This window comes from Oncorhynchus mykiss, chromosome 27 (genome assembly GCF_057628025.1).
Source record: "Oncorhynchus mykiss isolate SJ-2025 chromosome 27, ASM5762802v1, whole genome shotgun sequence".
NCBI lineage: Eukaryota > Metazoa > Chordata > Actinopteri > Salmoniformes > Salmonidae > Oncorhynchus > Oncorhynchus mykiss.
In genome coordinates this window covers 44,338,589-44,365,408 of record NC_143048.1, presented here as the reverse complement: position 1 = coordinate 44,365,408, position 26,820 = coordinate 44,338,589, and the positions used below count along the sequence as shown (strand labels likewise).

Below are 26,820 nucleotides of genomic sequence, written 5' to 3'. Positions count from 1 at the left end.
GTTTCCTAGGAACGCGAAGCGAGGCGGCCATCTCTGTCGGCGCCGGATTAGCTGGCTAGGTAAGGTTAGCTGGCTAGGTAAGGTTAGCTGGCTAGGTAAGGTTAGCTGGCTCTGTCAAGCAGGCTTCAAAACGGTCTGTTAAGCGGGATTCTGGGACAGAAAATAGTGACACTAGCTGTTAAAAAGCTAACAGTCTCGGAATCTATGCAAAAAATACGTGCTGTTTTCATAATATAACTTAGATTGTTTGTTGTTTTGACTAAATGTAGCCAGAACAGCCAAGAGTTCCCAGCATTCAGCTGCACACTGATGACGTTGGTGTCTGGGTTTGTCTCTCCATCCCCATCTAATTCTACCTCTTTCTGGGTTTCAATCTCACCGGGGCTCGTGTTGTACTTATCATACCAGGGGAAGGGTCAAGAAGAGTACACAAGCTCACAATCTCTCTCCAGAATATCTAAACAGGCTACACTGTGTGAGTGGTGGGTCTTTCTTCACATCACTACAGTACCCAGAGAGCATTCTTAAGAGATATGGAGAGGAGGGCTGAACAAGGGACATTTGGCCTCTTGCGGAACACTCCAGAACACTCTCGGGCCCTTACAGTTTCGTAAGGAGGCGGAACGCTTCACTTGTGCCCTCATGTAGCAGCTAACCCCTTCAGTGTTCCATGGCTGGAGATTGAAGGGTACTCCTGTATCTCCCATAGCGCAGCAGCTAGATTAGGACCATGGCTCGCAACCTCTAGCCCAAGGAGGGGAAACTTCGATGAGGGTGGGGGGCCACAAAAAAAATCTGAAATCATCATGAGGGGCCGCAGTGGCTCGCGGGTCTGCTACCCACATCCATCCATACATACATACATACAGTCAGATGTATAGTGTTTAGCCTTTTCTGTAATTCTTCTCATTTTGACATGTGGCATAAAGAAAAATATGTGCATTTTAACAGCAACTTTCCTGCAATTTTACACCTTTTGCCATAAGGGTGGAGAGAAATCTTTGCATATGATATCTGAGAGTGAGTGACAAAATTCGGTCGGTAATTCAACCATGATTACTACACGTTTAGATAGCTGTCCGCTCGTCTAACTTAACTCAAAAAGGTTTTAGGTGACATGGGCTAATTGAGTGACTGTCAGAAGAAGAGAAACTGCTGATGGCACAACCAAAATTTCTAAAATTGCACTTGTGTATTTTACTATTTTAAACTCTCAACCGTAAGTTGAGACCCCGGGTTCCCAAAAGGGTGCTCCGCGGGCCTATCCCCGCTCTAAGAGCCTTGGGTGTCCCCTCCTGTCCACTCCACAGTATGACAGCTAAACTTTACCGTGTTCCTGCACCACGGCTGGGGAGTCCCCGTCTCCCACAGCATGTCAGCAGCTAAAATGAGGACCTGGCAACATGACATCTAGAGCCTTGGGTCTTTGTTTACAATTACCAAACTGTTTACAATACATACCAACCTGTTTACAATTAACAACCTGTTTACAATTACCAACCTGTTTACAATTACCAACCTGTTTACAATACATACCAACCTGTTTACAATTAACAACCTGTTTACAATTACCAACCTGTTTAGTGCCTCCACACTTATTACTGGCGGACTTTAAAAAGGAGTCACCGGCTGTCTCTGAAAAGGCACCCTCTTGCCTACATAGTGCACTACTTATGACCAGAGCTCTGCAGGCCCTGGTCAAGAGAAGAGCACTAAATAGGGAATTAAGTGCCATTTCAGACGCAGCCAATCCTCTGTAGCAACATCTTATTTATTTATTTTAAATGTTACACATTGGATAAAAGTAGATACTCACGGCTAGAAAATAGTATATCGTACACTGCAGTTGAGGAACAATGGGAAAGTAATTCTGCTTTGAACGTTAAAAAACGTGTAACTTTTGAAAAAAAAAAAAATGTCCCGTGAATCTTTTGGTACACCTACCGGAGAGGCCTTTTTATGTCTACACTCATTCAGTATCCTTAACAGCAGTTTAAGTCTTAGCCCCACCAATCTCTTTTAGGATTCACAGTGTAGTAAACAACTCAAAAATGTAAACGACTAAAAAGTGGTGAAAGTATTAGCAAAAAAATACATTATCTAGTCCTTGGCCTTTATCCGAAATCTGACTTTGGTGAGGTCATGTTCTTCACATTACCGTCTTTGGTAAACACACTATATCAAATACAATCTACGTTTGACAAATGCACAGGATACAGAAGGTGTAAACAGTGCAGTGAAATGGTTACTTGCATAGTGGAGTATTTTGTTTAGACATTTAGCTAGCTAGTTGTGGTAGTATGAGTTAGGATTATGGTTAATTGTTTAGCTAGCTAGCTGTGGTAGTATGAGTTAGGATTATGGTTTATTGTTTAGCTAGCTAGCTGTGGTAGTATGAGTTAGGATTATGGTTTATTGTTTAGCTAGCTAGCTGTGGTAGTATGAGTTAGGATTATGGTTTATTGTTTAGCTAGCTAGCTGTGGTAGTATGAGTTAGGATTATGGTTTATTGTTTAGCTAGCTAGCTGTGGTAGTATGAGTTAGGATTATGGTTTATTGTTTAGCTAGCTAGCTGTGGTAGTATGAGTTAGGATTATGGTTTATTGTTTAGCTAGCTAGCTGTGGTAGTATGAGTTAGGATTATGGTTTATTGTTTAGCTAGCTAGCTGTGGTAGTATGAGTTAGGATTATGGTTCATTGTTTAGCTAGCCAGCCATAATCCTAACTCATACTACCACGTACCATGCATGAATCTGCAGGTAGTTAAAGCTAACCAACTAGGTTCAATGCTAGCTAGATAGCATTAGGCTATAACTAAGCATTAGGCTATAACTAAGCAATGCAAATGTCTTAGATAAGAATAATATTACTACACAGATCATACAAAAAAACGTTAGTACGCTTTAACTTGTACACACCACCATAAGCAGGCCCGGTCTCTCGCTCTCTGCTGTTCCCATGACCCCCCCCCCCCCCCTCCCCCACACACACACACACCAAAAGCAGGCCCCGTCTCTCCCTCTCTCTGGTCTCTGCTGTTCCCATGACCTGAGACCCCCCCCCCCGTAAGTATGGCCCTGAGCCCAGAAACAGCTTTCAGGTCATTAATCTCCAAAGTGCAGCTCGTCCAAGAAACAGCCCCCCCCTCCTCCTCCTCCTCCACCACCATGAACTTTTGTTTAATAAACGAGGCTAAAATGTGAAAGACTTGTACAGAACGGCCACAAACACAGCATACCCAGACAGAGGTTGTGCTCCAGAAGTATTTAGGGAATAGGGGGCCATTTGGGACACAGTGAGTTGGTCTGGCCGTTGGTGGGGGGGGGGTGTTATCTGTCCAGTGTAGCGTGGGGGGGGGGGGGGGGGGGGAGTATGCCCAGTGTAGAGTGGAGGGGGGGTTATCTGTCCAGTGTGGAGTGGGGGAGGGGGGGGTGGTAGTATGTCCAGTGTAGAGTGGAGTGGGGGGGGAGGGGGGGAGAAATCGGGGATCGATACTTGAAAATAACGTAAGAGCCTCCAGAGAACAACGGCCTGTTTACTTCGTCTCAAATGAACAATTCTGTTGAACTCACTCCTCTGACAAAGATGTGGAAGATGGCTACTTCCATGTCTGTTTTAAGGATCTCCTCTCTGATCCTTCACTCTCCCCTCCCTCCTTCACTCTCCCCTCCCTCCCTCCCTCCCCTCTCCCTCCCTCCCTCCCCTCTCCCTCCCTCCCTCCCCTGCCATCAGTTTCTTTACCATTGGCTCTGTTCAGCACCAGGGTGCATCCCAAAACAACACCCTATTCCCTAAAAGTAGGGCATTATATAGGGAATAGGGTGTAGGATGCAGTCCCATAGGAAGTCACATGAGGGGAGCAAGAGGATAAACCACAAGAGGACGAGTGGAGGGGGAAGAAACAAAATTGAGGAGAGGAAGAACAGAACGGAGGAGAAAAGAGATTAAATATGTATTCAATGATGATATAATTACCAAGATGAAAGACATTGGAGAGAAGAGGTGTGTGTGTGTGTGTGTGTGTGTGTGTGAGAGAGAGGGGCAAGGAGATAGGGAGGGGGTTCCTCTAAGATGACATGTGCTCAGTGGACTTTGACCATAAGCTTTTTATTAAAAAACCACGAGCATTCTCATCTGCAGACAATAACAAAAGTGGAGCCAAATTTCTGCAGGGGACACGGAGGGGTTATATGGTTCTACGTGGCAGGAGGTGGAGTGTGTGTGTGAGCATGCCCCACTGCGTTTCCTTGAAGACTTCCAGAGGCCGACCTCCAAATTATAGAACCAAAACAACTCTTGACGAGTCGGGGCCATTCAGGAAACCCTACCATGGTCAGAGCATTAAGTGTGGAAGCCCAAATTGCTCCCTATTCCCTTTATAGTGCACTACTTTAGACCCTATTCCCTATATAGTGCACTACTTTACACCCTATTCCCTATATAGTGCTCTACTTTAGACCAGGGCCCAACGGGATACAAACTGAGAAATGGGTTGTTGTTTCCCCCTCTACTGTGTGCGGCTGACTAATGAGTGAGGTTTCTCACCTAGCTCTTCTCTAGAATGATTCATAACCAACAGTAGGACAGTAAATTCATGTTTGGAGGCCTCCTGGAATAGCAAGGCTGTTATTTCAGGCCCTGAGAGCCTGTAGAAATGGACCTGGAGTACGAAATGTGTGTTGTTGACTATCAACAATAAAAAAACATAAAAATATAAATACAAAATATAAAAAGGTTTACTACTGATCTACCTACTCAACTACTAGATTTACGAACCTTCCTTCTCTCTGGGCCATCACCATTTCCTCCCTCGCTCTCTTTCTCCCCTCTGGGAAGAACAATAGTTGCCAGCCAGCGAAAGAGAGAGCGGGAGAGAGAGTTACACAGACCAGTGCTAACTTGTCTCATTGCACCAGGAAGGGAATGTAGTAGGTAGAGCATGACCCGTTCACCACTCACACCTTGTCAGCCTGCTGATGAATAGTGGTTGCGTACCATAACATTGTGCTATGGGTCTATCCCAGATGGCTCCCTATTTCTCTTTGGGGCTCTGGTCAAAAGTAGTGCACTGTATAGGGAATAGGGGGCCAATTGGGATGCAACCTGTGATTCAACCACAGCATTGAGCCATTTGACTATGTAAGCAACAGAGTGAAGGAGGAGACAGTGTCTCGTAAAACAGGTAGCATCCCCAAGGATAGCTGCTTGTTTATTACTGCCATCAGAGCCAACAGGACTGTATTACTTGTTGTGACAGCAGCGCAGAACAGAGCAGAACGCATCCAGAACCAGAAGCTAAGAACAGAGGCCTGTGTTCTAGAACCAGAACCATTTCGGTTCAGAACCAGATCCAAAATGGCGGCTGAGCTTCACTCAGAATGAGGAGTGGGCGATCCACTGTGGCCCTGATAGCTCAGTGAGGTGATGCATGGAAGTTCTGCCTGGCTTTGTCCTCATTTGGAGGTCCTTGTCCTAGGTTTGTAAAATCCTTGAAGACGCTGGCTGCCCACACCTCGTCTCGCCACTAAATCACAGGAAGTATTCTAGAGAGTGTTCCTTTTCTCTTCAAGTCACGCTTTGTCATCTATTGGTATAAAGCCTTGTTTAACACTTCATAGACTACAAGGTCACTGACCCCTGATTTACAAAGCTAGTTGGGTTTACAGTTTACCCACTTTATACAATGATAGAAACACACGGGGAGGGAGGCCTGAAGTTCCTCAACATGCAGGTCAGGGTACGTACACACACACACTCCCAACACCACTACTTACTTGGAGAGGGAAACACCTCCTGCTTTCCCTATGAGTTCCTCATGGTGAAGCACCGCCTCGTTCCAGGGAATGTCCAGGAATTTGAGCAGCGTCCTCATCCACTTCTCTGGATGGAGCACCAGCTGTTCATAATGCACAGGCAGGCACTTGTCTGAGGCCTCCAGGCACTGAGTGTACATGGTCTCTATGGCCCTGTTCCACTTGGTCAGGCAGTCTCTGTAGCTGCCCAGGTCAAAGCCAGCGATCGTCACCTTACGCGAGATCATCGAATGGACCGAGGCGCGTCCGTCCCGGATCATGAGCACGAACTTGGCGTGCGGGAAGATCTTAGCCAGGTAGGAGAGGGACTTCAGAGCGAAGGGGTCCTTGTTACAGAGGAAGTTGGCGGGCTCGCCGTGCTTCACGATGATCTCCAGGAGGAAGGCCTGCATGGCGGCGTCCAGGACCTCGTCCGTCACCCCGGCCTCGTCCAGACGCATCTTCTCCCTCCCCGACCGCGACCACATCTGTTTCATGGCCAGGATACGTGGAATAACCCTGGTCTCCTCTCCACAACGAACCTCGGGGTGAGCGTCCAGCATGGCTCTCATCAACGTGGTCCCACTCCTGGGAACCCCTCCAATGAACACTAAAGGCATGTCCTTGTTGTAGACGAATGGAGCGGAGAGGTTATGGCCCGCGGGACCAGAGCCCCGCAGGATGGTGGAGGAGCTCAAAGAACCCCCCAGGAGCAACCCTCTTGGCCCCTGAAGGCCCCCCAGAACCCCTTGGTCCCCAGGCTGGCTGCTGCGCTCTTCGATGCGGTGGTGACACTCCATGGCGTGACGACCCAAGTAGAAGACTGTGACTGAGCTGATGACCAGACAGGCCACCAGCAGGTTCTGCTTCAGCTTCATCATCATCACCATCACCATCTCAGGACCGGGGAGGAGGGAGGAGGTGTACCAGAGGAGGTAGTGGAAGAGGAGAGAAGGTTGGGAGTAGCGGAGTGTCCCTCCTTTCAAGGTCGGCGATGGGGGGCAGAGCGTGTTGTGTGTTCCCCGGTGGTCAACGCTTGTCGCGTGCCCAGCTCCATCAGGCCTGGGGAAGAACAGAATAAAAACGCATTATTGCATAATATAAATCATATAGCCTTGGTTGGAACAGTAGAACATGGCAACTTCAGGCAGATCCTGGTAGAGATCTTGACATTCTAGATCATTTGTATACTGCTGGTAGAAATCAAGCTTGAGGCTTGAGCCAACAAAAAGGTTAAAATGGTTCACGTCGTATATGGTCCTAAAAAAGGCTCTGTTCAGAAATACAAAAACACATCTTATTTTCAGCATTATACTGTACTGACCCATCTTTACAAAGAGAGCCGAGTAAAACTATGATCTGAGCTGTACAAGTTATTTTATATTGTTATTTTAGTTAAATACACACACAAAATTACCAAGGAATTCCTTATATCCAATGTAGGAATTACCCTCAACATAATTACAAATCCCCTCGGGAGAAATGTAGGCTACGGAAGAGACGCTCCACTTTGACCTCAGAAAGCAGTAATGAACACGTTCTCTCTGTCTGACAACGTTATGGATCTCACGCCAAAACCACTGTACAACTATGGTGTAAAAGAAAGGCTAAGGCCGACGTCATAAAGTTGTCAGAAAAACACTCGACACAGTCAAGGCCCTCAGCTGACACAAGCCCATAGGAATGAATCCAGGCCACAGACTAGAGGTACAGCGAGAGGGAGAGAGACAGACACTGAGAAAAAGGGATAGACCGAGAGAGAGAGAGAGAGAGCGAACAGCTCCACTATTCAGCAGTCTTAATAGGACTTCCCCAGTGACACACTTAGCAACAAAAAGACGCAATGATTATATTTATCCCTCAGAGGGAAATCTCTAATTTACAACCATCTTGTTCCATTTTTCAACTCGTTTTTTTTTCTCGTTTCCCAGTGTTCAGTTTGTTTCTTGGGCTGAGAGAAACGTTCCTGTCCAGGAACGGGACGTCCAACCTCCGGCCTCTAATTTGTCCCTGAGCAGTTACACAGGCGGCTGATTTACAGAGTAGGTGGTGTGACATCACGTTACTCTGGGTCATTGCCACAGAAAAAGGACCCATGAGTACCAACATGTAAAGTTTATAAGAGCATATCAAATTTGGTGTCAAATGAAAGCTAAAAAGAGTATATATTTTTGGGAAATAAGGCATAAATATGCCCCCCCCCCCCCAATCCTAAAAAAGTTTAGTAAACAAAAGGCTTTGATTTCTGGTCATAGAAGAAGAAGCTAGGTTCCCATCCAATTGGTGACAGAATATTCAAAAGTCTGCATTAAAAATATATATTATGCTAATTGTCCTACCAGTGGTGTTTCCACTAAACTGGCTTGTTGCTGATAATAACTAGTGCATGATGACAACGCACACAAAAATGTTGTTTTTTTCCCCCTTAAGTTTTCATCTATCGTAAAACAAATAAATGTTACATTTCAAAATGGGTTTCCATTGCATTTTCAAACTTACCGATAGTTTTGTCACAAAAAACTGTATAGCGTAAAAAACAGAAAAATGTGCCAACTCTGGTCTTGGCACCTAAGCTCTAACCAACAGCTCCCAGATACAGTACGGGTAGGCTAGTCTACATGATGATGAATAAGAGCCAGAATATTTGCATTTGTCAAACATCGATCATCATGTGACCAGAATACGACTCGTGATATTTATTGTAAAGGAGCATCAAGCTCATCACCCTGTGCACTTTCACCACCCTGTGAAGATCAGAACTTATTACATCTGTAGCCTAATAAACTGCACGGGTTCCCAAATCATAGTAGGAGGACCACATACCATATCAACGCGTAATTCCATGTTTACTCCGAGATGGTTGTTAGATCAATATTCGCACATTTTTTTAAAAAGCTGTTCCCTTGCATAATCACATTAATCATAATCACATTTTACCGACACAAAAAGATCCCACCATATCGAACGAACAAAATGATCTGTCGGCATTTATAAAAATGTACCAGAAACGACTTGTTTCCGTCACAGTTGTTGTGAAAAAATATAACACTTAAATAAAAAGCATGTACGCAGTATGACTTTACTCACATAAAAACTGTGGATGGAAACTTGGACACAGACAGAAAAGGAGTCTTAAACCTCATTAAAACATCATCTACCAGAAAAGCTCTAATAGAAATACCCGAACACAATAATGTTGAAGGCCCCCTGTCGTCTAATATCAAACATTTATATTCCATTTCGCAGAAATTTGCCTTCTGTAAGTTTAAGAAATATTGCCTAGTGTCATAACATTCCGATACACCCTCCTCTTAAAGATACATTCTAATTATTCTCCCTGGTGACGGAGGATTATGAGAGTACACCGAAGTAACAGGTTTAGCTACCAATTAGTGTTTTATACGGATAACAATTTGGTTTATGAATTATTGTGATTAAATATGTTTTTATTTAAAAAAAATCTGTAATAGAATGAGTACTGTTACATGCACAATGAGATCATGGATAGTCAGATTATAATAGTTTGATTAAAAAATGAACATGATTCGCAAGAGGTACGATTTCCCTAATAATCCTGTTAACATGTAGCCTGTTAACTCAAATACAGAAAATCATCTACCACAGGGAACGTTGTTCTCCACTTCCTGACCGACTGACTGACGTGCCCAAAGTAAATTGCCTGTTGCTCAGGCCCTGAAGCCAGGATATGCATATAATTTGGTACCATTGGATAGAAAACACTTTGAAGTTCGTAGAAATCTCATGCATTATTGTGAGACTATAACATAATTGATATGGTAGGAGAAAATCCAAAGAAAAACCAAACAAAATGTTTCTTATTTTTGATTCTGAGTTTGGACATACAGAACCAGTCAAAAGTTTGGACACCTACTCTTTCAAGAGTTTATTTATTTTTACTATTTTTATTTTTACTATTTCCTACATTGTATAATAAGTGATGACATCAACACTATGAAACAACCCATGGAATCATGTAGTAACCAAAAAAAATAAAAATAAAAGTGTTAAACAAATCAATATATTTCCTATTCTTTAAAGTAGCTACCCTTTGCCTTGATGGCAGCTTTCCACACTTCTGGCATTCTGTCAACCAGCTTCACGAGGGAGTCACCTGGAATGCATTTCCATTAACAGGTGTGCCTTGTTAAAAGTTAATTTGTGGAATTTCTTTCCTTCTTAATGCGTTTGAGCCAATCAGCTGAGATGTGACAAGGTAGGGTTGGTATACAAAAGATAGTGCTATTTGGTAAAAGGTCCATATTATGGCAAGAACAGATCAAATAAGCAAAGAGAAATGACAGTCCATCATTACTTTAAGAAATGAAGGTCGAGACAATCCGGAAAATTTCAAGAACTTTGAAAGTTTAAGTGCAGTTGCAAAAACCATCAAGCACTATAATGAAACTGTCTCTCATGAGGACCGCCACAGGAAAGGAAGACCCAGAGTTACCTCTGCTGCAGAGGATAAGTTCATTAGAGAGTTACCAGCCTCAGAAAATCGGCAATTAACTGCACCTCAGACTTCAGCCAAAATAAATGTTTCATAGGGTTCAAGTAACAGACACCCCTCAACATCAACTGTTCAGAGGAGACTGCGTGAATCAGGTCTTTATGGTCAAATATCTGAAAAGAAACCACTACTAAAGGACACCAATAAGAAGAAGAGATTTGCTTGGGCCAAGAAACATGAGCAATGGACATTAGATCGGGGGAAATCTGTCCTTTGGTCTGATGAGTCCAAATTTGAGATTTCTGGTTCCAACCGCCATGTCTTTGTGAGACGCAGAGTAGGTGAAAAGATGATCTCTGCATGTGTGGTTCCCACCGAGAAGCATGGAGGAGGTGTGATGGTGTGGAGGTGCTTTGCTGGTGACACTGTCTGTGATTTATTTAGAATTCAAGGCACACTTAACCAGCATGGCTACCACAGTATTATGCAGTGTTTCACCATCCCATCTGGTTTGCTCTTAGTGGAACTATTATTTGTTTTTCCACAGGACAATGACCCAAAACACACCTCCAGGCTGTGTAAGAGCTATTTGACTAAGAAGGAGAGTGATGGAGTGCTGCATCAGATGACCTGGCCTCCACAATCCCCTGACCTCAACCCAATTGAGATGAGTTGGACTGCAGAGTGAAGGAAAAGCCGCCAACAAGTGCTCAGCATATGTGGGAACTCCTTCAAGACTGTTGGAAAATAATTCCAGGTGAAGCTGGTTGAGAGAATGCCAAGAGTGTGCAAAGAGGTCATCAAGGAAAAGGGTGAAGAATCTCAAATATATTTTGATTTGTTTAACACTTTTGGTTACTACATGATTCCATATGTGTTTTGATGTCTTCACTATATTCTACAATGTAGAAAATAGTAAAAATAAAGAAAAACCCTTGAATGAGGTGGTGTGTTTTGACTGGTGGTAGTAGTGGTGTTGTGTGTGGTGTGTACATACATACATATAATACATACATACATACATACATATAAATATATGACATATGTTTTCTGTCTGGGGCCCCCTAGCAGCAGGGGGCCCAAAGCAACCGCTTATGTCGCTTATACCTAGAGCCGGCCCTGCACACTCTCCTTCGCTTGTCTCTTATCTTCTGTGACATTTGACTGACGGCTTTGATGGGTCTTTCTTGGCAAAGCTCAACAAGGCATCATTAATCTGCTCTGACGACTGCCTGACGCTACTCTCAAAACACCCACGCATGTTGACGCACAGTAACACCAGTCACACCTTATGAAACAATAATGGATACACAGTAGCAGACACGCACTTTATCTGTGATGCAGACGTAACATAATTGAAAAGAGCGATCACACACACACACGATGCTGTCATCCTGCCCTTTCCCTAAAAGCAATTATTACAGGGGTTCAGGCGGACCTTCGCACATCAGCAAAGCAATTATTACAGGCTCCCTATTAGAGAGATGTGCTTCTGCAGCATATGTTAGATAGTGTGTGTGCATCCCGACAGCAACAACTGATAAGACGACGGGAAATACAAAAGGAGAGGAAAGCACCGTCTCCTCAGACAGACTAGATGCTATGTTTGGCCTTGTGTTTAAGGCTATTGTCTTGCTGAAAAGGTGAATTCCTCTCCCAGTGTCTGGTGGAAAGCAGAATGAGACAGGCTTTACCCTTTAGGATTTTGTATGTACTTAGCTTCAATACAATTTGGAAGAAAAAAAATGATCTTGAAAAAAGATCCAGTCCTTAATGATTACCAGCATGCCCATTAGGGATGGGATCGGTTTTCTGTTTTCTTCCCCCCCCCCCCCCCCCCTCACCCCCACAAAATTCAAATCACAGTGCAGTAGATATCACAAAGCATATTATTTTCTGTGTTTAAAGCCTAACTAGACAATAGGCTGTGAAGGGAAAGGTGTCATTTAAATCAAACCAGTGAGGAAGAGGCCCATTTTAGGCTGGGGTAGAGAACAATGATGAGCCAAAAGGTTCTATTAACATCCCAGCAAAACTCCCTCGAAATGACAGAGGTAAACTAAATGAACAACTAGTAGAAACCTACATCTAAATGATTGGATGTTAGACTTAGGTCTAACCTCTTTTGAACATTAGCCTACTGGTATTTCTGTATGAGGAACTCGCTCTTAACATCGCAGAACAGTTTGAATGATGCTTTCACCATAACGGTAACCAGGGCTAAAATGCCAGCACCTTGACAATATTACAGGGCGGATGGCTTCTGAAAGAGGTCTCCTGGTTCTGTCTGCTAGCCTGGTTAAAAACCTAGACTGAACAATTGGGTTTAACCAGGCTACCGGTTTCTTCGAAGTTAACTCTAATTGCACTGGAACAGCAGATTTAAGCCAAGTGCCAGACCCTATACACAGAGTGGATAAAACATTAGGACCACCTGCTCTTTCCATGACAGACTGTCCAGGTGAATTCAGGTGAAATTATCCCTTATTGATGTCACTTGTTAAATACGCTTCAATCCGTGTAGATGAAGTGGAGGAGACGGGTTAAAGAATGATTTTTTAAGCCTTGAGACAATTGAGACATGGATTGTGTATGTGTGCCATTCAGAGGGTGAATGGGCAAGACAAAAAATCTATAAGTGCCTTTGAACAGGGTATGGTAGTAGGTACCAGGCGCACCGGTTTGAGTCTGTAAAGAACTGCAACGCTGTTGGGTTTTTCACGCTCAACAGTTTCCTCTGCATATCAACAATGGTCCACCATCCAAAGAACATCCAAAGAACATCCAGCCAACGTGACACAACTGTGGGAAGCATTCGAGTCAACATGGGGCCAGCATCCCTGTGGAACTCTTTCGACACCTTGTAGAGTCAACATGGGGCCAGCATCCCTGTGGAACTCTTTCAACACCTTGTAGAGTCAACATGGGACCAGCATCCCTGTGGAACTCTTTCAACACCTTGTAGAGTCCACATGGACCAGCATCCCTGTGGAACTCTTTCGACACCTTGTAGAGTCAACATGGACCAGCATCCCTGTGGAACTCTTTAGACACCTTGTAGAGTCAACATGGACCAGCATCCCTGTGGAACTCTTTAGACACCTTGTAGAGTCAACATGGGCCAGCATCGCTGTGGAACTCTTTAGACACCTTGTAGAGTCCACATGTGCCAGCATCCCAGTGGAACTCTTTAGACACCTTGTAGAGTCCACATGGACCAGCATCCCTGTGGAACTCTTTCAACACCTTGTAGAGTCAACATGGGGCCAGCATCCCTGTGGAACACTTTCAACACCTTGTAGAGTCAACATGGACCAGCATCCCTGTGGAACGCTTTCGATACCTTGTAGAGTCAACATGGACCAGCATCCCTGTGGAACACTTTCAACACCTTGTAGAGTCCACGCCCCGACAAATGGAGGCTGTTCTGAGGACAAAAGCAGGTGAAACTCATTCCTAATGTTTTGTACATCTCCCTCCGTGTATCATCTTGAGGTCCCCCAGCTAAACCCAGATCTGGAATCTGTCTGAGCTCTCACCATCAGAGCATCTTGGGGTCCCCCAGCTAAACCCAGATCTGGAATCTGTCTGAGCTCTCACCATCAGAGCAAACAGCCCCACGCTACCCCCGTCACCACGACGCTACTCCCCGACGCTACTCCCCGACGCTACCCCCGTCACCCCGACGCTACTCCAGTCACCCCGACGCTACTCCAGTCACCCCGACGCTACTCCAGTCACCCCGACGCTACTCCCCGACGCTACCCCCGTCACCACGACGCTACTCCCCGACGCTACTCCAGTCACCCCGACGCTAATCCCCGACGCTACTCCAGTCACCCCGACGCTACTCCCCGACGCTACTCCAGTCACCCCGACGCTACTCCCCGACGTTACTCCAGTCACCCCGACGCTACTCCCCGACGTTACTCCAGTCACCCCGACGCTACTCCCCGACGCTACTCCAGTCACCCCGACGCTACTCCCCGACGCTACTCCAGTCACCCCGACGCTACTCCCCGACGCTACTCCAGTCACCCCGACGCTACTCCCCGACGTTACTCCAGTCACCCCGACGCTACTCCCCGACGTTACTCCAGTCACCCCGACGCTACTCCCCGACGCTCCTCCAGTCACCCCGACGCTACTCCCCGACGTTACTCCAGTCACCCCGACGCTACTCCAGTCACCCCGACGCTACCCCCGTCACCACGACGCTACTCCCCGACGCTACTCCAGTCACCCCGACGCTAATCCCCGACGCTACTCCAGTCACCCCGACGCTACTCCCCGACGCTACTCCAGTCACCCCGACGCTACTCCCCGACGTTACTCCAGTCACCCCGACGCTACTCCCCGACGTTACTCCAGTCACCCCGACGCTACTCCCCGACGCTACTCCAGTCACCCCGACGCTACTCCCCGACGTTACTCCAGTCACCCCGACGCTACTCCCCGACGCTACTCCAGTCACCCCGACGCTACTCCCCGACGTTACTCCAGTCACCCCGACGCTACTCCCCGACGTTACTCCAGTCACCCCGACGCTACTCCCCGACGCTCCTCCAGTCACCCCGACGCTACTCCCCGACGCTACCCCAGTCACCACGACGCTACTCCCCGACGCTCCTCCAGTCACCCCGACGCTACTCCCCGACGCTACTCCCGTCACCACGACGCTACTCCCCGACGCTACTCCAGTCACCCCGACGCTACTCCCCGACGCTCCTCCAGTCACCCCGACGCTACTCCCCGACGCTACCCCAGTCACCACGACGCTACTCCCCGACGCTACTCCAGTCACCCCGACGCTACTCCCCGACGCTACTCCAGTCACCCCGACGCTACTCCCGTCACCCCGACGCTACTCCCCGACGCTACTCCCCGACGCTACTCCCCAACGCTACTCCAGTCACCCCGACGCTACTCCCCGACGCTACTCCAGTCACCCCGACGCTACTCCCCGACGCTACCCCCATCACCACGACGCTACTCCCCGACGCTACTCCCGTCACCCCGACGCTACTCCCCGACGCTACTCCCGTCACCACGACGCTACCCCCGTCACCCCGACGCTACTCCCCGACGCTACCCCCGTCACCCCGACGCTACTCCCCGACGCTACCCCCGTCACCACGACGCTACTCCCCGACGCTACTCCAGTCACCCCGACGCTACTCCAGTCACCCCGACGCTACTCCCCGACGCTACTCCAGTCACCCCGACGCTACTCCCCGACGCTACCCCCGTCACCCCGACGCTACTCCCCGACGCTACCCCCGTCACCACGACGCTACTCCCCGACACTACTCCAGTCACCCCGACCCTACTCCAGTCACCCCGACGCTACTCCCCGACGCTACCCCCGTCACCACGACGCTACTCCCCGACACTACTCCAGTCACCCCGACCCTACTCCAGTCACCCCGACGCTACTCCCCGACGCTACCCCCGTCACCACGACGCTACTCCCCGACACTACTCCAGTCACCCCGACCCTACTCCAGTCACCCCGACGCTACTCCCCGACGCTCCTCCAGTCACCCCGACGCTACTCCCCGACGCTACTCCCGTCACCACGACGCTACTCCCCGACGCTACTCCAGTCACCCCGACGCTACTCCCTGACGCTCCTCCAGTCACCCCGACGCTACTCCCCGACGCTACCCCAGTCACCACGACGCTACTCCCCGACGCTACTCCAGTCACCCCGACGCTACTCCCTGACGCTACTCCAGTCACCCCGACGCTACTCCCGTCACCCCGACGCTACTCCCCGACGCTACTCCCCGACGCTACTCCCCGACGCTACTCCCCAACGCTACTCCAGTCACCCCGACGCTACTCCCCGACGCTACTCCAGTCACCCCGACGCTACTCCCCGACGCTACCCCCATCACCCCGACGCTACTCCCCGACGCTACCCCCGTCACCACGACGCTACTCCCCGACGCTACTCCAGTCACCCCGACGCTACTCCAGTCACCCCGACGCTACTCCCCGACGCTACTCCAGTCACCCCGACGCTACTCCCCGACGCTACCCCCGTCACCCCGACGCTACTCCCCGACGCTACCCCCGTCACCACGACGCTACTCCCCGACACTACTCCAGTCACCCCGACCCTACTCCAGTCACCCCGACGCTACTCCCCGACGCTACCCCCGTCACCACGACGCTACTCCCCGACACTACTCCAGTCACCCCGACCCTACTCCAGTCACCCCGACGCTACTCCCCGACGCTACCCCCGTCACCACGACGCTACTCCCCGACACTACTCCAGTCACCCCGACCCTACTCCAGTCACCACGACGCTACTCCCCGACGCTACTCCAGTCACCCCGACGCTACTCCAGTCACCCCGACGCTACTCCCCGACGTTACTCCCGTCACCCCGACGCTACTCCCCGACGCTACTCCCCGACGCTACTCCCGTCACCCCGACGCTACTCCCCGACGCTACCCCCGTCACCCCGACGCTACTCCCCGACGCTACCCCCGTCACCCCGACGCTACTCCCCGACGCTACCCCCGTCACCCCGACGCTACTCCCCGACGCTACCCCCGTCACCACGACGCTACTCCCCGACGCTACCCCCGTCACCCCGACGCTACTCCCCGACGCTACCCCCGTCACCCCGACGCTACTCCCCGACGCTACCCCCGTCACCCCGACGCTACTCCCCGACGCTACCCCCGTCACCCCGACGCTACCCCCGTCACCCCGACGCTACCCCCGTCACCCCGACGCTACTCCCCGACGCTACCCCCGTCACCCCGACGCTACTCCCCGACGCTACCCCCGTCACCCCGACGCTACTCCCCGACGCTACCCCCGTCACCCCGACGCTACTCCCCGACGCTACTCCCTTCACCCCGACGCTACTCCCCGACGCTACTCCAGTCACCCCGACGCTACTCCAGTCACCCCGACGCTAACCCCCGACGCTACTCCCCGACGCTACCCCCGACGCTACTCCCCGACGCTACTCCCCGACGCTACTCCCGTCACCCCGACGCTACTCCCCGACGCTACCCCCGTCACCCCGACGCTACTCCCCGACGCTACCCCCGTCACCCCGACGCTACTCCCCGAAGCTACCCCCGTCACCCCGACGCTACTCCCCGAAGCTACCCCCGTCACCCCGACGCTACTCCAGTCACCACGACGCTACTCCCCGACGCTACTCCAGTCACCCCGACGCTACTCCCCGACGCTACTCCAGTCACCCCGACGCTACTCCCCGACGCTACCCCCGTCACCCCGACGCTACTCCAGTCACCACGACGCTACTCCCCGACGCTACCCCCGTCACCCCGACGCTACTCCCCGACGCTACTCCCCGACGCTACCCCCGTCACCCCGACGCTACTCCCCGACGCTACCCCCGTCACCACGACGCTACTCCCCGACGCTACCCCCCGACGCTACCCCCGTCACCACGACGCTACTCCCCGACGCTACCCCCGTCACCCCGACGCTACTCCAGTCACCACGACGCTACCCCCGTCACCCCGACGCTACTCCCCGACGCTACTCCAGTCACCCCGACGCAACTCCCGTCACCCCGACGCTACTCCACGACGCTACCCCAGTCACCCCGACGCTACTCCAGTCACCCCGACGCTACTCCCCGACGCTACTCCCCGACGCTACTCCAGTCACCCCGACGCTGCTCCCCGACGCTACTCCCCGACGCTACTCCCGTCACCCCCGACGCTACTCCAGTCACCCCGACGCTACTCCACGACGCTACCCCCGTCACCCCGACGCTACTCCAGTCACCCCGACGCTACTCCCCGACGCTACTCCAGTCACCCCGACGCTGCTCCCCGACGCTACTCCCGTCACCCCGACGCTACTCCAGTCACCCCGACGCTACTCCACGACGCTACCCCCGTCACCCCGACGCTACTCCAGTCACCCCGACGCTACTCCCCGACGCTACTCCAGTCACCCCGACGCTACTCCCCGACGTTACTCCAGTCACCCCGACGCTACTCCCCGACGCTACTCCACGACGCTACTCCAGTCACCCCGACGCTACTCCACGACGCTACCCCCGTCACCCCGACGCTACTCCCCGACGCTACTCCCCGACGCTACTCCCCGACGCTACTCCAGTCACCCCGACGCTACTCCCCGACGTTACCCCCGTCACCCCGACGCTACTCCCCGACGCTACCCCCGTCACCCCGACGCTACTCCCCGACGCTACCCCCGTCACCCCGACGCTACTCCCCGACGCTACCCCCGTCACCCCGACGCTACTCCAGTCACCCCGACGCTACTCCACGACGCTACCCCCGTCACCCCGACGCTACTCCCCGACGCTACTCCAGTCACCCCGACGCTACTCCCCGACGTTACTCCAGTCACCCCGACGCTACTCCCCGACGCTACTCCACGACGCTACTCCAGTCACCCCGACGCTACTCCACGACGCTACCCCCGTCACCCCGACGCTACTCCCCGACGTTACCCCCGTCACCCCGACGCTACTCCCCGACGCTACCCCCGTCACCCCGACGCTACTCCCCGACGCTACCCCCGTCACCCCGACGCTACTCCCCGACACTACTCCAGTCACCCCGACCCTACTCCCGGCCCCCAGCCCTACTCCCGGCCCCCTACACGGCCGACACTACTCCGGTCCCCCTACACGGCCGACACTACTCCGGGCCCCCTACACGGCCGACACTACTTCGGGCCCCCTACACGGCCGACACTACTCCGGGCCCCCTACACGGCCAACACTACTCCCGGCCCTACTCCCGGCCCCCGGCACTACTCCCGGCCCCCGGCACTACTCCTGATTAAAAATAGTGCACTACATATGAAGTTATAGGATGCCATTTGGAAAAGTAGACAGTGGACCATTCCCCAACCATTCGCCAACCATTCCCCAACCATTCCCCAATCATTCCCCAACCATTCGCCAACCATTCGCCAACCATTCGCCAACCATTCGCCAACCTCGAGGAATATAAAAAGGCAGGATACCTAAAGCCACTGGTCTGAATTACAACTTGTTTTTCCAGCTTTAGCAGCAGGCAGATTGGTTTCACGTTTCACCTGGCTGTGCGTACCGAGCTGAAATTAATAATGTGTTTGTGTTCAATTAATTCAGGCTCTTTACTCCTGTTACAGATATTGTATCCTGCTCTTGGAGTTTCTTTTCTTTCATTGATCTGTGAAGGTGGGGGGGGGGGGGGATTCTCTATGGACCCATGCTGAAACCAGACCACCACATCAACACTTAATAACAAGGGAGGAAGTCTTTGTGTATGTATCTGTCTGTGGAATAAGGTTGGAGGCTCCAAAACTGAGGCCCTGCCATGACAGACAAGGGAGTGCCTACACACTGCCGCGACCCCCTCGACCACACACTGCCGCGACCCCCTCGACCACGCCTACACACTGCCGCGACCCCCTCGACCACGCCTACACACTGACTTTATTCCCTACACAGAGCACAACTTTATTCCCTACACAGAGCACAACTTTATTCCCTGTGCCCTGGTCAAAAGTAGTGCACTATAAAGGGAAAAGGGTGCCATTCGAGATGCATCCCTAGATTAATCAGGTAGAACCTTTGACCCAACTGGTAACGCCATACAATACATCCTGTGAGAGTGTAACAGTATAGCTTTAGTCCGTCCCGTCGCCCCGACCCGGGCGCAAACCAGGGACCCTCTGCACACATCAACAACAGTCACCCACGAAGCATCGTTACCCATCGCTCCACAAAAGCCGCGGTCCCTTGCAGAGCAAGAGGAACCACTACTTCAAGGTCTCAGAGCAAGTGACGTCACCGACTGAAACACTATTAGCGCGCATCACCGCTAACTAGCTAGCCATTTCACGTCGGTTACAAGAGCACCACCCAAATTACACCCTATCCCCTACATGGTCAAAGTAGTGCACTAAGACCCATAGGGGAAAGCGTGCCATTTGAGACCTTCCTATTGTAAATATTAGGTCAGATTCTAGCTAATGGTCACTTCAGCACAATTCCAGTCAATGGCTTTAGGACTTTTTTTGTTGTTGAAATTTTAAGCTACGTTGGAAGCTGCAAATTCACCCGTAGTTACTGTTGAGCCAACGCAAAATCCAAGACACACTTGGAACTGTGGATATATATGAGATGTTTCTCAAACTCAGCAGGACTGGACTTCACAATCACTTGTACTGATGGAAACATAACCCTAGGACACATAACCCTAGGACACATAACCCTAGGACACATAACCCTAGGACTGAATTTAGAGAACCCTACCCTCCACATAACCCTAGGACTGAATTTAGAGAACCCTACCCTCCACATAACCCTAGGGCTGAATTTAGAGAACCCTACCCTCCACATAACCCTAGGACTGAATTTAGAGAATCCTACCCTCCACATAACCCTAGGACTGAATTTAGAGAACCCTACCCTCCACATAACCCTAGGGCTGAATTTAGAGAATCCTACCCTCCACATAACCCTAGGGCTGAATTTAGAGAATCCTACCCGCCACATAACCCTAGGGCTGAATTTAGAGAGACTAGACAACCAGGCAGACAGCAGGCCGTACCCGGCATAACCAGACAGTTATTTCAAGGCACCGGCAACATCCCACGTCTCCCTGCTTCCAGTCACAGCCTACATACTGTTCATTGGCATGTATGAATGAATTGATGCTCCGCGCTCTTCTTCTCTCCACACACACACACACACACACACACACAAAATCATCACTTGTAATTTAGGAATGCTGGATAGGGATAGCGAGCAATGATAAGTCAGACAGCAGCTGTGACAGATGAGATGGTAGGAATCTTTGGGACGAATTGGGAACTCCGACTGCAAGCCATGCCTAATCGCCAAACGACAGTGCCCAACCTCACTAATGGTCTTGTGGCTGAATGGAAGAATGTTTCCCCACAGCAATGTTCCAACATCTAGTGGAAAGCCTTCCCAGAAGAGTGGAGGCTGTTATAGCAGCAATGTTCCAACATCTAGTGGAAAGCCTTCCCAGAAGAGTGGAGGCTGTTATAGCAGCAATGTTCCAACATCTAGTGGAAAGCCTTCCCAGAAGAGTGGAGGCTGTTTTAGCAATGAGGGGACCATCTCTATATTAATGCCCATGATTTTCGGAATGAGATGTTCGACGAGCAGGTGTCCACATACTTTTGGCTATGTCGTGCAGCTAGCTAGCAAGCGAGACAACTTTAGCCAGTTAGTTTGGGTACTTGATTGGGACAAAGCATGCATTGGCAGGCAAGCTGCAAGCTGCAGGCTGCAGAAGGATGAGCATACTATTCCCCATTGTTTAACAGCTCAAATTTTTATTTTACCTTTATTTAACTAGGCAAGTCAGTTAAGAACAAATTCTTATTTTCAATGACGGCCTATCGGAAACAGTGGGTTAACTGCCTTGTTGAGTGGCAGAACAACAGATTTTCACCTTGTCAGCTCGGGGATTCGATCTTGCAACCTTTCAGTTTCAAGTCCATAGCTCTAACCACTAGGCTACCAGCCGCCCCATTTTGATGGACCAACTAGCTGAAAAAGTTTGAGAGTGTTTATCTAAAAATGATCCTTCCTTTCAATTTTAGTTAACATTGCTCTGGCATTAGTTGTTGATCATGTGCATATAGGGAAAGAGCCTACCTTTGTATGGGTTGTTTGATCAATAGGACTGTAAGGTTACATGTAAAGAGGATCTCTGTGGTATTTAGCTACATATTGGCAGAAATCCATTCAAGTGTATTTTGACAAACACATTCAAATGATCTAAAGTAGTGTGGGGTACGGGCTGCGTGGGGTACGGGCTGCGTGGGGTACGGGCTGCGTGGGGTACGGGCTGCGTGGGGTACCGTCTGCGTGGGGTACCGTCTGCGTGGGGTACGGGCTGCGTGGGGTACCATGTCACCAGAATATAAATAAACACACCATAGAAAAAGAGTCTACTCAGTCTATGAAACAAATAAATCAACCACTTTCTACCAAGAGTTTCCATCGCTATAACAACCACAGGTTCAAAACATGTTGTAATATGAATCATATTTATTCTATAATAACCACACAAATAGCTATTCGATCATCCTCCCTTCTTGGTCTTTGGGCTATTGCTAGTAGAGAGTGAACTGGAGGACACCAAAATATCTGGCATCCACATTTATTTTCAACATGACACAGAGAAATGAGAAGTTTTGTCAACAGCTGTAGGAATGTCCTGCAATGGAAACACACAAACGCATTGATGTTAAGCCCATTCCTTCAGTTATGGTTACTGCAGACCGATGTTTTGCGATCAGCAATCAGCAGAGGTAGAACTACTTACCGGGGTTCAAAAAGATAGGTCTTAAGCAATTAGGCTCCATTTAGGCCTTGAAGGTCAAGTGTAGGAGGCATCCCTTGGAACAGTTTAACACATTATCACGTCTGCATAATTCCGTGAAACATAAATCCTGTGCAATGCTGACCAGTAAGGATTACACATCAATAGTCTACATACACAATATCATCTGATGTGGACATATCCAAGGTAAAAAAAAATAAAAAACGAACGACGTGATTTTACCTGCGGAACCTATGTCAGTGTTCCGTTTACACAACCCTCCGCTACAGATACATAGGTGGAGCCCCCCCCCCCCCCAAAATCATCATCATCATTATTATTAGCAATGTTTGCTGTTTAGTTGTGCACACACCAACAGTTACCATTGTTTTGAAGATTCACGCATTATTTATAGGCTACGTAAAATGTTCTGGTTAAAAACACGTTACTTCCAATACGGAGACAAAACCCTCGATCAACGTAGTTGTCTATTTGACATGGGCTTGACAGATCATGTTTATTGTTATGCCAAGACGTGATACACGTTCAGCCTTCACACACCGGACGGCACGTGCTAAAACGTTTCTACAGTGATGCAAAGCTGTCAGCGCATGTCAAAGAATGACGAATTATAGATAGATCTGAGCTAAAAAAAAAAAAAAAAAACGACATTGTAAAAAAAATACTTCCAAATGAGTTCTGCTCAGAATGTGCAGTGATTGGTAGCCTACTAAGTAGACAGTCGCGGTTAGCGGCGCTGATGCTGGAAGAGAAGAGCAAAGGGAGAAGAAAGAGAGGAACATGTCTCCACTGTCGCAATCTTCTTTCCTTTGATAAAATATAAAACACCCACCTAAATGTAGAGGATCCAGCGCGGGAGAGAGATGATCAAGCTGCTTATCTCATAGTTGAACACCGTTACTCGTAAATTCCATCCGTTCAATTTGATCCCTTGTTGTTCCACTGATCCGACACACAAGATTACTTGTTACTGCTTTCTTTTCAATTGTATCGCTGCAAACGCGTCACCCTTACTTTACTAGAGTCTGGTGTAATCATTAGTCCAAACAGTTGCGTTTCGCTACGAAACCGAAAGTTTCTATTGGATAACCTCAGGTAGGTCCCGCCCCGTTTCCTTCCATTTGCTTCCGTTTTAGAAACGTTTTGCAACAGAATGGATGTAATGAATATGCCCTTGGTGGCCTGCAATTGCAAGCCGGTTTGCGATTGGACCACCCGCAGAAGACGATTCATAATGTGTCATGGTAGATGATTGGTTAAAGGATTTGAAGGGTGGGGTTAGAATGTACCCACGCTCTTAAAGAGACAGTGGACTCCATTTGAAATATTGGTGCGACAGCTCACTGCAAAAATATCGGAGTATTATAAATATAACAGTACATTTTATTTAGATAAATACAAATGTAATAATTGATTTACTCATCAAATGATTTGAGTCCACAACCACAACGTTGTCAGTCTAATTATAGGCTACAGATGTTCCTGGAAAAATAATGTTAATTTGCATATTCACACAAGATAATTTAAGATAATTTTGAGTTTTAGTATATTATGACATTTTAATCAAGTGAATTCAATGAGTAATCAATCACACTATATTACAGGCTAAACCTCAACCGAGTTGTTTGATGTTTTGCCAGGTTTGGGTCTCCAGTTGTACATGAGGTTTTGTTGCTCTCTATCTGAAAAACGAGGCTATAAATACAGTAGACAGACAGAACACTAAAGTCCAATAAAGATGCTGTTATACTGCTGTATGTATGTGACTGCTGACTTTGTGCGGGTCTGGAACATGGTAGATGGAGAGCAGTGGAGGCTGCTGAAGGGAGGACGGCTCATAATAATGTCCGGAACGGCGCTAATGGAATGGCATCACACATAAGAAAACCAAGAAAACCTTAATGCCATTTCACTGATTCCGCTCCAGCCATTACCCCCGAGCCTGTCCTTCAAATAAGGTGCTGCCACCAACCTCCTCGGATGGAGAGTTGCTGGCATCCCCTGGGTGTTTTATCGAGAGTTTTAATTCAACTGTGTCTCTCTCTCTCTTTCTCTCTCTGTCTCTCTCTCTGTCTCTTTCATTCTCTCTCTTTCATTATCTCTCCCTCTTTCATTATCTCTCTCTCTCTCTCATTCTCTCTCTCTCTTTCTCTCTCTCTCTCTCTCGCTCTCTCTCTCTCTCTCTCTCTCTCTTTCATTCTCTCTCTCTCTCTCTCTCTCTCTCTTTCATTCTCTCTCTCTCTCTCTCTTTCATTCTCTCTCTCTCTCTCTCTCTCTCTCTCTTTCATTCTCTCTCTCTCTCGCTCTCTCATTCTCTCTCTCTCTTTCATTCTCTCTCTCTCTCTCTCTCTCTCTCTTTCAGTTCAATTCAATTCAATTCCAAGGGCGTTGTTGGCCTGTGGAAACATGTTTTCATTGCCAAAGCAAGTGAAACCGATAATAAACAAAAGTTAAGTAAATAATCAGAAATTAACTGTAAACATTACACTCAAGTTTCAAAGGAATAGAGACATTTCAAATGTCATATTATGGCTATATACAGTGTTCTAATGGTGTGCAAAATGGTGTGGAAAATAAATAAACATAAATATGGGTTATATATCTCTTCACTGGTTGCCCTTTTCATGTGGCAACAGGTCACACATCTTGCTGCTGTGACGGCACACTGTGGTATTTCACCCAATAGATATGGGAGTTTATCATAATTTGATTTGTTTTCGAATTCTTTGTGGATGTGTGTAATCTGAGGGAAATGTGTGTCACTCATATGGTCATACATTTGGCAGGAGGTCATGAAGTGCAGCTCAGTTTCCACCTCATTCTGTGGGCAGTGTGCACACAGCCTGTCTTCTCTTGAGAGCCAGGTCTGCCTATGGTAGCCTCTCTTAACAGCAAGGCTATGCTCAAGGAGTCTGTACATAGTCAAGGATTTTCTTAAGTTTGGGTCAGTCACAGTGGTCAGGTATTTTGCCACTGTGTACCCTCTGTTTTGGGCCAGATAGGTTTGCTCTGGTTTGCTCTGTTTTTTTGTTAATTCTTTCCAATGTGTCAAGTAATTGTGTTTTAGTTTTCTCTGATTTGGTTGTGTCTAATTGTGTTGCTGTCCTGGGGCCATGTGGGGTCTGTATGTGTTTGTGAACAGAGCCCCAGGAAACCCCAATTTACCCCACTAACTGACCTGAGTACAGTCATTCTGTGTTCACAAGCAAACCCCAATTTACCCCACTAACTGACCTGAGTACAGTCATTCTGTGTTCAAAAGCAAACCCCAATTTACCCCACTAACTGACCTGAGTACAGTCATTCTGTGTTCAAAAGCAAACCCCAATTTACCCCACTAAGTGACCTGAGTACAGTCATTCTGTGTTCACAAGCAAACCCCAATTTACCCCACTAACTGACCTGAGTACAGTCATTCTGTGTTCACAAGCAAACCCTCGTCCTGAAAGCTACTAGTACTGTTTCTAGAAACCAACACTAATTTCTATGAGCCCTGGTAAAAAAAAGTAGTGCACTATATTATAGGGACTAGGACACGGAATAGGACACTTGTGTTAAGGAGAATGTTGCTGCACACTACCTGTTCCCTCCAAAAGATCAGTTTTGTGTACTTCTTTGAGGAATGCACCCCAGGGTTGCATCCCAAATGGCACCCTATTCCCTATATAGTGCAGGGCTTTGGTCAAAAGTAGTGCACCCTATTCCCTATGGGGGGCTTTGGTCAAAAGTAGTGCACCCTATTCCCTATGGGGGGCTTTGGTCAAAAGTAGTGCACCCTATTCCCTATGGGGGGCTTTGGTCAAAAGTAGTGCACCCTATTCCCTATGGGGAGCTTTGGTCAAAAGTAGTGCACCCTATTCCCTATGGGGGGCTTTGGTCAAAAGTAGTGCACTTTTATAGGGAATAGGATGCCATTTAGGACGTATCCCTGGACAGGTCTTTCGGGGCCTGTCAGTTTGATGCCAACCCCTCCAGTCCAGGATTCTTTTATTTTTAGAGTACCAGTAAGTCTGACTCTCACAACAAAGCGAAGCGTGGGCAGTCATGCCAGCAGCAGTCATCGTTCTGGCAGGTTGTTTTCTTCTTTGTTTTGGGAACTGCTATCAGCACAGTTCTGCCACCTCCAATAATGATCCTGCTAGGAGCAGGATCAAGCAGTAATCAGTACTGGAACCTAGTCACATTATGTCCATTTATACACATAAC

The 26,820-nt window shown here is 48.8% G+C and overlaps 1 protein-coding gene across 2 annotated transcripts in view; it reads right to left on the bottom strand.

Moving 5' to 3' along the window:
• LOC110508082 (protein-tyrosine sulfotransferase 1) overlaps window positions 1–23,840 on the bottom strand; it is a 79,898-nt gene extending 56,058 nt beyond the window's left edge. Inside the window, exons 1-2 of one of the 2 annotated variants that reach the window (XM_036965666.2) lie at window positions 23,447–23,840; window positions 5,775–6,854 (exon numbers count right to left, since the gene is read on the bottom strand). In XM_036965666.2, coding sequence (XP_036821561.2) covers window positions 5,775–6,688 — 914 coding nt within the window. In that variant the 5' untranslated portion in view covers window positions 6,689–6,854; window positions 23,447–23,840. The remainder of the gene's footprint in view (window positions 1–5,774; window positions 6,855–23,446) is intronic. The other variant, XM_036965664.2, reaches the window with a different exon arrangement.
• Between the last annotated feature and the right edge of the window lie 2,980 nt (window positions 23,841–26,820).